Source organism: Tenrec ecaudatus, chromosome 6, assembly GCF_050624435.1.
Source record: "Tenrec ecaudatus isolate mTenEca1 chromosome 6, mTenEca1.hap1, whole genome shotgun sequence".
Taxonomy (NCBI): Eukaryota; Metazoa; Chordata; class Mammalia; order Afrosoricida; family Tenrecidae; genus Tenrec; species Tenrec ecaudatus.
In genome coordinates this window covers 163289331-163300823 of record NC_134535.1, presented here as the reverse complement: position 1 = coordinate 163300823, position 11493 = coordinate 163289331, and the positions used below count along the sequence as shown (strand labels likewise).

Genomic DNA, 11493 nt, shown 5'->3' with positions numbered 1-11493 from the left:
AGTCCAATACATAACCCACCAGGGTTCTGAGTGAGGGCTAGAGAGATGTCTAGAAATGATAGCTTTGCATTGTGATATTTTTGCTTAATAAAGAGTTCTATGATTTTGCAGCAATACTTTTGGACGGATCCAGGTATATGTATGTATGCATATTCATAATCTCAATTAATAATTGAATATAGACATCTGCTTTGTTGCCAAATATTCTTTTTCTTTCCAGATGAAGAAACTACTAGATGCAGGATTCTGACTAACCCATTTGTTTCTTGCAGGATATATTCCTTGCACTGTATTATCTCTCCAGTCTTTGCAGGAATTACTGGGCAGAGAATCTGTTACAAATGTTAATAGCTAGTCTTTACGATTGCAACTCTTTTGTGAAACAGTGTTAACTTTTTTTTCCCTGGCCTTCATACTACACATTGCTGTATTGGTTCATCGACTTCATAAATCTCGAAAGTTCCTTGGTTGATTTCTTCTCCTGAAATAATTTATTCTGTGGCTCTAAGGCTGCCTTAGTTTGGAGTTTTGGCTCATGCTTCTGGGTTTGGGAGCCCACAAGATTGAAACAACTGAGTCTATTTATTATCTTTGGTACCATTTAAGGTATAATCAGACCCCTGGAGGGAACTTGAGTTGAAATTCCCTGTTTCCTTAGTAATTGTGAGACCAGGACAAGTACTAAAACTGAGAAGGTTGGATGGAATAAATGCATTCAAACCATGCTCACCTACAGGTAGCCAGGGTGTTCAGGAAGGCGGGGCAATGATGTGGCCTCATTGTGGTTCATCTACCATGCATGCTTGAACAAAACAATTGTTGTGTGTTTAACCAAGTTTTTTAAATACTTGATGGGCTGGGCTTGGGGATTCAGGACTTAAAGTCTTGGGGGACATGACTTTGGGGGATAAGCTCAATAACTATAGTACAGACGACAGAGACAATGTCCTGAATCGTCCTTTGACGCGTAGCTTGTGAGTTGCCATGTAAGGTGCAAGTATTGGGCCCTCCTCATTGGAAGAAAAAAGAGTGAAGAAAATCAAAGCCACACTCACATAGCTTCCGTGACCCAGAGACCAGAACTAGATGGTGCCCAGGTACCACTACACTACCAACTCTACTGAAAGGGGTCCCATTGGAAGGTCTTTGACCAAGTGAACTGCCCTGTAACGAAACTCAAGGCTTTGTTTTCAGCCAAACAGTAGACAGGTCTATACAGTGAATGATAACACTAGGGAGGCAACTCCTCCTTAGAATAATCCACCATTAGAGACCAAAAGAGGGAGACAGGACCACTTTAAAAGGGCAAGAGGGGTTAGGATTAGAAGAGGGAAACAGAGGAAGTAAGATAAATGCTGTTTCATTCTTGAGATTGTAATCAATGACATGGAAGGGAAAACGGATTTACTTTGTAAACCTTCGCCTGATTCAGAGCAAAAAGTAAAAACAACCACCACCAAAGCCCCTTGATTAAATACTTCCAAAAGCCTTGTCCAAGAAGCCCTGGTGGCATAGTGGTTACACACTGGCTGCCACTTGAAGGGTCCACAACTCAAAATCACCGGCTGCTCTGTGGGGAAAAAATCCTTGCTGCTCCCGTAAACAGTTACAGTCTTGGAAACTCACGGGGCAGTTCTACCCGGTGCCATAGGGCCACTCTGAGTTGGCATCAACTCAATGGCAGTTTGTTGTTGTTGGCGGTGGTGGTGGTGCTGATGAGGTTGGTTAAAGTTCTTTCTAGCTCTAACTTTCCATCAGCTGACGAAAACATTTTAAAAATAGAGACTTCTACCATGTTATCTGAACTGAACATTTCAGTGACCACTTCAATATTTACTGCAAAACCGTTTCAAAGATAACCTCAAAGGGCAAAACCAATGTGAAAATCTATAGTCGGCCACTTTGAAGTAGCCAGCTGCAAATAGGAAGGAATACTGCAGGGTTTCCGTGTTCCTCAGCAGAAAATCGATGACCGAATCCCCTCTCCCAGGCTCACTTTTGTAAAACCTAACTTTTGAAGTAAATGTAAAGTAGCACTATTCACAATCACACGTCACTAGCCCACATTTCATAACAGGATCGTCCTCGTCCTTAAACAGCCCTTATTCCTTCGTGGTGCATCACTTTCCATCTTTTTTTTTTTCTCCTCAAAGATTTCCATTGTCAGTGATAGAACACATCTGCTGTTTCCCGTTTCCTTCTCGTGTCATCCTACGAAGAAGAGACAATAAAGAGACAGTAGAGAAATACATGGGACATTGAATGATAAGGCCTACTCTTTTGGGACTTGGTTTTTGCGGTACTCATTTTAAACCAACATTCGATGCGTAAGCAATTGTTGCAGATTTCTATTCTGTTCATGTATTGACGGTGCCAGCATGTCCATTATGACTAATGTTGATTACAAGGCAGGGTCGAGCTGCCCCTGAGGGTTTCCAAGCTGTAAATATTTACAGGACTACAAAGCCTCGCCTTTCCCCTGATGTGTTAATAGACTGCTCATAAGAGTTACAGTTGTACAAAATAACGATGTATAAATTACCAAGGGCACATGAGGGAGGGGGGAAAGGGGAGGGAGTTGGAAAAAAAGAGAGGACCCAATGCAAGGGGCTTAAGTGGAGAGCAAATGCCTTGAGAATGATTGGGGCAGGGAATGTATGGATGTGCTTTATACAATTGATGTATGTATATGTATGGATTGTGATAAGAGTTGTATGAGTCCCTAATAAAATGTAAAAAAAGAAAAGAGGAGAAAAAAATGATTAGGGCAAAGACTGTACAGATGTGCTTTATACAATTGATGTATGTATATGTATGAACTGTGATAAGAATTGTATGAGCCCCAATAAATTGTTAAAAAAAAAAGTTACAGTTGTATGAGCGAGGTGTTGTGTTTGACCCCAGGGTCAGAATCATGCCGTATGAAACCCGTGAGGAAACTGAGCCTATGTTACAGCGAGAAGGTCATCACATGAATATTAACCATTTCTCTCCTGCCAAGCAGGCACTGGCTTAAGCGCTTTGTATATATGATCATAGTTGAGCACTCTACAACAACCACTCATACGAGGAGGCACTGCCCTCCCCACCCCACCCCACCCCCCACAAAAACCCAAAATGGAAAAAAAGGTCCACTGAGCAGAGCTTTCATGGTATTTTTCCCACTAGGCAAGCATCAAGCAAATTGCTTTGAGTTAGTGCACCCAGTGGCATTACCTGGGAAGGTTCTCTCTGGTCACAGTGAACTTTTTTGTAAAAGCGATTTCGCTCTAATCTCGTTTTTTGGGATGACCGATTTAAGAGAACAGAGGGTGGCTGTGAAATTTTGTTTTCTACAAACTGTTGTGATGTTGAACACAGCTTACAAGGACAGCGCTATGGGACAAACTCAAGTGTATGAGTAGTTTTCTTGTTTCAAAAAAGGTGAAATGTTGATTGATGACAAACCTAGTTCTGGACTTCTGTCAGCTTCCCAAAGGGAACAAAATGTCAACTCAGTGTATTTAGAGTTTGCCCGACCAGGTCAGACTGTTAATCAAGCCTTCGATTTAGTGTTCTGAAAATATTGCGTTTTTCAGCGTGTGACGAAAAGAGGCCTGCTTTGTGGCAGACAGGGGAGTGGTTTTGCCACCACAATGCACCTGCTCACACAGCCATCTCAATGCACCAGTTTTGTAAAAGAACAGCATGCCTCTCTTGCTCCACGCATCTTTCTCATCTGACCTCGCTCGATGCGACTTCATTTTGGTTCCACGAATGAAGAGGGATGTGACAGGACAGCGATTTGACAACATTGAAGAAGTAAAGAAAAAACGAACGGGGTGCTGTCCTCAGCTATTCAAACAGATGAGTTTGAAAAATGTCTCCAAGAATGGAATCACAGATTTGACAAATGTATTAAGTGTAATGGAGAGTATCTTGAAGGTGAGAAGGTTCTTTTATTAAAGAAATTTAAATACATACTTTTGAAAAAAAAATCCCACCCACCCCCAATAAGAAGGAAAAGTGGTGAAATGGAGACGTGAAGATATGCTTGGTGAGGGCTGAGCAAGCTGGTTTGTCGTGGAATTCAAAAGGAGAGAAATTAAAGGGAAGAAATAAAAGTTTGGAGCTGTTGTCCGAATGGAAGCTGTCTGATTAGCCTGAGTAGAGCTGGGATCAGACCTTCTTTCTCCGAGGAGGTGGGTCTTTCCCCCAGGTTCCATATGTAAGCCCCCCTTCTCCACTATAGGTGAGGTGTTCAGTCACATTTATCTTGATTCATAGTGCTAACATGGAGCAGATCATAGATTTCTTGAATATATTTCTTGTTCACTCCAGACCAGTCCCTGAAGCCATGTGGCTTCTTTTATATGTTTTTTGAGTTGTAGTGGTAGTTAAGTGCCAGAAGTTGGTTCTGAATCACAGCCAACGTACGCACAACAGAAGGAAACACTGCACGGTCATGGACCAGCCTCAGAATTATTGTTATGTCAGAGCCCATTGCTGCAGCCACTGTGTCAAACCATCTTGTCAAGGCGCCTTTAGCTTTCTCACTGCTACGAAGCATGATGTCCTTCTCTAAGGATTAGTCCTTCCTCATAACACGTCAAAAGTATATTTATTTATGGTACTAATAAATTATTAATAATGTATTATTAACCTATATTAAATACTACAATTAAATACACTAGAAATTTTTTCATTAATTTTCTACGTATGGTACGTGTATAAGGGATTTGTGTAAATTGAGTTGTTTTAAGCTCAGAACAGGTGAAAACTGCCTTCTTTCTGAGTATTTCAATTTGAGCAGATAATTAGCATATAGCGAAACAAGAATTCGCTTTTCCAGATAGAATTCACCCACAGACTATGGTAAATGAATTTTTTTCTTCCTTCCTCTTTTACAGTTGAGGAAACGACGCCCAGTGTGAAGTCTCAACAGAGTTATTGGTAACGCTAATGCTAAATCCCTTCTCTAATAGCTTTCCACTACACAGCCCTCTCTTTCCCTGCAGTGGCACGTTATGTATGCAAGCATCTCACTGCCAGTGCACCTGTATCAACTCATAGCGACTCGGTAGGACAGGAGAGAACTGGCCCATGAGTTTCTGAGATTGTAACTCTTCACAGGAATAGAAAGCTACATCTTTCTCCAGGTTGAAAGTTTCACACTACTGCCCTTTGACACAGAGATGTGTAAATAAATATTTAAAGGCCAATATCCATTTAACTATAAAAGGCTAATTTCGTAGAACACTTTGAAATGCAATAATCAATTCTCCAACTCAGGGTCAGTCATTACACTTTTGTTACCAGTTTTCCTTTAGCAAGCATAAACCAAGGAACTATTACAAGTGGTCTCCCCAAGTTCGTCCCATGGGAATTTTGGTGGCAGTCACGGGAACAATCGGAGGCTCTTTACAATGAGAACATTTCCTCTCCTCATGGCCACCTTATCTTAGTTCATAATTCAGCTGCTAACAATTCGGTCACTGGAGACCACTTTGGACACTTCAAGGTCTTAACCGTTTTGAGGCTTATACATATTTTTACAATAGCTACATGTCTGGGTTATGTTTCTCAAGCTAAAAAATGTAACTAACCCACCAGCAATGTATTCGCACACCCTGAGGGCCCTGCAGCAAGCATATTTGTCTCCATATTCTTAACGGTGCCCTCTAGTCCAGAGGTTGGTTTGGTTTTTCTCCAAAATCCCATCGCAGGCACATTACCCGGCACGTAGTACAAGCTCAAGGCCAGTCCGGGGTTTGGACGGACCCTTCTGGCTTTCAAGGTGTGCTAAAGCAGTACACCTGAAAGTCAAGTTTGTACAGACTACTTGGTGTGCTCGTTTAGAGCACACTGCAGATCTCACGACATAGTTCAGGATTTCTTTCCCATCCCAGGTCCCTAAGAGATCCAAGGAAAAACAGATAGCAGGCACGGAGCTAAGTGGCAGATGGCAGAAAAACCCTGAATGTTTCCCGCCCTGTGCCCTCTCGAGACCCCTTCAGGTCTAGCACCGCACACCCCGGTGAAGAAGGAGCTGCAGCAGGTGCGGGAACCGACGAGCGGCGGAACCAAAAGCAGGGGGCGCCGCGCGCGGAGGAGGGAGTAGAGCGAGCACCGGCCGGCCAAGCTCGGAGGCGGAGGCGGCGGCGGCGGCGGCGGCGCGGCAATGGAGCCCCTGCGGGTCCTGGAGCTGTACAGCGGCCTTGGCGGCATGCACCAGGCGCTGAGAGGTAGGAGGGGGCCCCGGCGCCCCTCGCTCGAGGATTTTCCCCATCCTCGGCGGCCGTCCAGCCTTCGGCGCCAGGGAGGGGCGAGCGGCGAGTAGGGGGCGGAGTCGGAGGTGGGGGAGGGGGTCCGGGTTGTCGTGGAAACCACGCCAGCGCGTCGTCCGCGCTCGGCGCGCCGTGGTGGGAGGGGCTAGTAGGCGTGGCCGGCGTGGCCCGCATGCTCTTGTTCTCCGTCGGTGAGACTCGGCCCTCCTGGTTTTACGGGGTGGAGTCAAGCTGGAATGCCACCGGCCCAGGAAGTGGCGGGGGGGGGGGGGGGGGGGGGGGGGGGCGAGTCCGGGCCTAATTCCAAACCCATATTTCTCTCAGGGGGCCTCAAACTATGGCCTGCGGGCCACATGCGGCCCGCCAAGGGTATTTATCAAGCCAGGACATTTATTCGGCCCACCCAGTGTTTTTGCCCCATTTTGCTTTTTTACTTCAAAAATAAGCTATGCGTAGTGTGCATAGGAATTTGTTCATAGTTTTTTTTAAAAAAAAACTGTAGTCCGGCCCTCCAATGGTCAGAGGGACAGTGAATGGGCCCCCTGTTTAAAAAGTTTGAGGACCCCTGAGAGAATTTCTAAGTCAACTTGAGGCTTGGGCACCTGGTCCTCTACCGTCCTGGAAGTTGGTGGGGCGGGGGACTAATGAAATTGAATTGTGCTGGCTAAGGACTGGCTCTTCCAAGGGAAGCCTGGAAGACTTCCGCGTTCAATCTGACTTTTGGAGGAAGAAGCATCAGATATATATATATATATATATATATATATATAATATCAGGCACGGAGCGTTTGCTATTCGAAGACCTGAGTGACTGTCCCGGGTTCTCTCCAGACCCCTTTAGACCCCTAGAACTGTACTGCCCAGTGAAGACGGTGCTGGAAAAGCTGAGTTCAAACTTGACCCTGCCACTTAATTGGCAGGGTCATGCTGGGCCAATTCCTTAACCTTTCTGAATCTGGCTAAGGGTTATGGTTCTGTAGGGGGTTAAGTATTGGGCTGCTAACCGACCTCCCCAGCTGTTCCAGGGGTTAGGGAGGTAAGGGAGCTATGGCGGTCTGCTCTGGATGAAGGTTTCTAAGGAGCAGTCCCACTGGGCCCTGTAGGGTTCGCCATGAGTCCAGATCAGCTCAGGAGTGGGCTCCAAGATTGCAGTGAGAGAGGATCGCTAGTGGCGCGATGGTTAAGTGCTTGGTTAACCAGAACATCCTGGTTGGGATCCCACTACCTGCCCCAAGGGAAAAAGAGGAGTTTCCTTCAAGAGTATAGCCTCGGAAAGCCCATGGAGTAGTTCTGCTCTGTCCTGTACGGCAGGAAATAATTGGAATCAACAGGAGTTTGGTTTGATTGGGGTTTGTGGTTAAAGGAAACCTCTTTCTCTTTGCCCTTGGGGAAAATCTTTGTTCTTTTGCCTCCTCCAGATGAGGCCTCCTTCTTTCCCTACTTGACCTTCCTTGTTTCTGTGTGTGCTTTTTTTTAATCTCAAAAGTGTTTGTCTTAAAAACACACTGGGGGTGGTGGGGAGGGAGTGGAAAAATGAGCTGATACCAATGGCTCAAGTAGAAAGCAAATGTTTTGAGGATGATGATGGCCATAAGGTACAAATGTGCTTGACACAATGGATGGATTGTGAGAAGAGTTGTAAGAGCCCCCAATAAATTGATTTTAGAAAAAACAACCCACACTCTACATTGACACGGTCTCATTAACATAAAAATGAAATCGAATTCTGAAATAGTCATGTTGTTAAATGCCTCCCAGTCAGTTTCCCACTCATCTCTCTCAACTGTTGCATCAATTCTGACTATTGGACAGGATAGAATAGCTTCTCGTACTTTCTGATACTGCAAATCTTTGTGGGATTAGAAAGCTTCCTCTTTCTCTGGGGAGACAGCTGGTGGTTTTCAACTGTGGCCCCTGTGGTGTGCAGCCCCGTGAGTAATCCACATAGTAATCCTCTGTCTACAGCAGACGGAAACACTGCTCTGTCCTGTTCTGTCCTCACCCTCTTCACCATCAGGGTTGTGTTTGAGCCCATTTTTATCGACATTGTGTCCGTCTCATGGAGGTTCTTCCTCATTTTTACTGAGCCTCTATTTGACCAAGCATGATGTCCTCTGCCAGGGATTAGACTCTCCTGATAACAAGTCCAATGTACACAAAACAGATGAGCCATCTTAGCTTTCTTTTTTTTTAAATCAAAAGCCAACTCATTTCTAACCTATAGTAGTAGTTACATAATCGTGTGACAACTTGAGGATATTAAGATTGAAGGGATGGAGTCTAGCCTGTCAATCGGGTCACAGGCTAATGATCCCTCCTTGTGGGCATGACCTTCTCATGAACATTCTGGGAACTTCTTGTCTTTCTCGTTTAAGAAGGGCCACACTCTGTGTTTCACCTTCCTCTTGACAATCCACATGGAGCCACACTGATGGCAGCCAGGCCACTGGAGATACTTCCACTGCCATTGGATCCACAGAACTTTCCACCCACTTACCTGTGATATTCCTGCATTTGCATTTCATTGTGTGAGTCTAAGAGAAATTTATGGTCTAGTCATTGCATGCCACTGTGTGAATCTAAAGAGGAATTTATGGACTAGTATTGAACATATGGGCTAATATCAGACTTATGGACTTGATCTGAACTGGGCTGGAATGTTTTCTCAATATACAATTTTTCTTTGATATAAAGCTCCCTCTTCTACATACATTAAGTATCCCGGGATTTGCTTCTCTAGTCAACCTGGACTAACACCCATGGAGACCTCTTGTGTGGCAGTGGTGTGTGTATTATAATCTGTTCTATGAGGGAGCTTCAGAAAGTTTATATAAATTCAATTATCTTTTAATTGCACTTTTTCCACAAATATTTTTCAGCCCCTTCATATACTTTGGCTCTTCCTATGTGCATGTTCCACATCAGTGAATTCAATCAATGGCAGTTTGAAAATATTCTGGGGACGGGGACAGGGAACAGTTAATTTAGGTGGTCAAAGAAGTTCATCAAATGTTAGAAACCAAACGTCCTGCCATTGAGTAGATTTGACTCCTAGCAATTCTATAGGACAGTGTAACACTGCCCCATGGGCATCTGAGGCTGTCAAATCTCTGTGGGAGGAAAAAAGTTTGATCTTTCTCCCTCAGAGGCTTGGAGGGAGCATAACGTGCTATTTACATAGTGTTAGGTACTATAAGAAATCTAGAGATGATTTGGTCCAAAAGATGATTGGTTCAAGCCCACTAGCAGCTCCACTGGAGAGATGTGAGTGAGTGTAAGGATGTCTAGCCTTGTGGTTAGTATTGGGCTGCTGACTTCAAGGTCAGCAGTTTGAGATCATCACCGGCTGCTCTGGGGGAGGAAGAGGAGGCTGTAAAGAAAGACTCTTTCAGAAATCCATGGGAGCAGTGCTCCCCATCCTGGAGGGTTGATGTGTGTCAGAATCACTCTGCACAGTATGTGTGTGTGGTTTTTTGGTTTGGTTTAGAGATGAATTAAAAGTGTGCTGTAGGATACGTGCAGGCAATAAGCAGATGTCGGGATCTGCAGAATCTGCTATCCTTGGAGATCCTTGAAGAGCCCTGGTGACATAGTGGTTGCAGGTTGGGCTGTTAGCCTCAAGGTCAATAGTTCGAAACTATCAGCCACTCTGTGGGAAAAGACAAGTCTTTCTACTCCTATACAGAGTTAGAGTCTTGGAAACCCACAGGCACAGTTCTACCCTGTCCTATTAGGGTCGCTAGGAGTCAGACTTGACAAGATGGCAGGGAGTGTTTTTTGTGGGGTTGGCATGGTAGGGGCCAGGGTGGATATTGGAACTGATGCCCTGCAGACCAAATGACAACATTTTTATTCTGTTGAAATCTTACTGATAGCAACTGGAAAAAATAGTATATATTATTGTTATATATTTTTTCAATTTTACTTCCATTGTGAAGTTTTTAATTTCTAGGGTGCTGCATTAGAACTGAAAAGTTTCCTTTTGGTGAAATTCCTTAAAAGACACGTACACTTTTCTTTGACATAAAGCTCCCTCTTCTACATACATTAAGTATCCCGGGATTTGCTTCTCTAGTCAACCTGGACTAACACCCATGGAGACCTCTGGTGTGGCAGTGGTGTGTGTATTATAATCTGTTCTATGAGGGAGCTTCAGAAAGTTTATGTAAATTCAATTACCTTTTAGTTGCATTTTTTCCACTGGTCGACTTTTCAGTGTTAAGAACTGTGTTGGCGATATCCAGTGCCTAATGGACTGTGAATGAACGTGTTTATTTATTCTCCTATTGCTAAGACAACCACAAATAATTCTGAAACTTCACTGCTTCCCTTATTTTTAGAACAAAAGGTAACAAGAGCAGTCTGATATAACACAGGCTGTGTTTTTTTTTGCAGTTCAGGATAATTTTCTGAACAGAGACACTAATGTTTGATTCTAGACTTGTTTAGTGATTACAAATTTTGTAAGGCTTACCAATAATTTGCTGGTTTGCTGTGCTCGTTTCTCAAATTAAAAGCAAACAGCAAAAAGTACATGATTTTCTGTTCTCTAATTACTTTTATCTGCTTGAATCATGTCAGCATTTTGCCGTATGTTAGAACCCCTTGTTGAACATGACTTTAAAGGCTGGGTACTACTTTATCGTTGGCTCAAAAGCTCCTCCATTCCTTCAGTGCTGAACATTTAGAGTATTTCTCAATTTATTGCAAATATAAATAGGCTACAATTATATCCTTGGGCATGAACAGTCATTTTCTCATTGAGAGTGCTTCCTCTTAAGGAGAAAGTTGAACTCATCCATTCTACAATAAAGACGTGTATATGATTGTTCAGGAGTCCTGGTGGTATTGGCAGGTAAGCATCGGACTGCTAACTGAAAGTTTGTCATTTCAAACCCATCTGCTTCTGTAAAGGTTTACAGGCTCAACAATCCTATGATGCCCAGGGGGATAATTAATAATACTCTCTAACGTAAACTGACAATGATGTCTCAAAGGATAACCAGAAACTCCTATAAACTATAGGTGGTTGAGTGGATTTGGGGCTTGCACTTGGTTCTAGCCCCAATCTAAGTACAATCCGTTCTTATGACACAGTCCTGCTTGCTGCTCACCCTCACGGAGAGATCTCTGAAGATGTGGGTATCATAGCAAAATGTGGTGAAGAAGCTAGATGGTGCCTGGCTATCAGAAAGAATAGCATCTGGGGGGTGGGGGTGGGGTGGGA

At 43.9% G+C, this 11493-nt stretch overlaps 1 protein-coding gene across 2 annotated transcripts in view; it reads left to right on the top strand.

Annotated features, from left to right (window-relative positions):
- Window positions 1-6076: 6076 nt before the first annotated feature.
- The window catches only part of TRDMT1 (tRNA aspartic acid methyltransferase 1), a 35533-nt gene continuing 30116 nt past the window's right edge, over window positions 6077-11493 (top strand). For both annotated transcript variants that reach the window (XR_012784945.1, XM_075552449.1), the window contains exon 1: window positions 6077-6224. Coding sequence is in view for 1 of the 2 variants with exons in the window: in XM_075552449.1 (XP_075408564.1) it covers window positions 6161-6224 (64 nt within the window). In the remaining variant the exon portion in view is untranslated. The remainder of the gene's footprint in view (window positions 6225-11493) is intronic.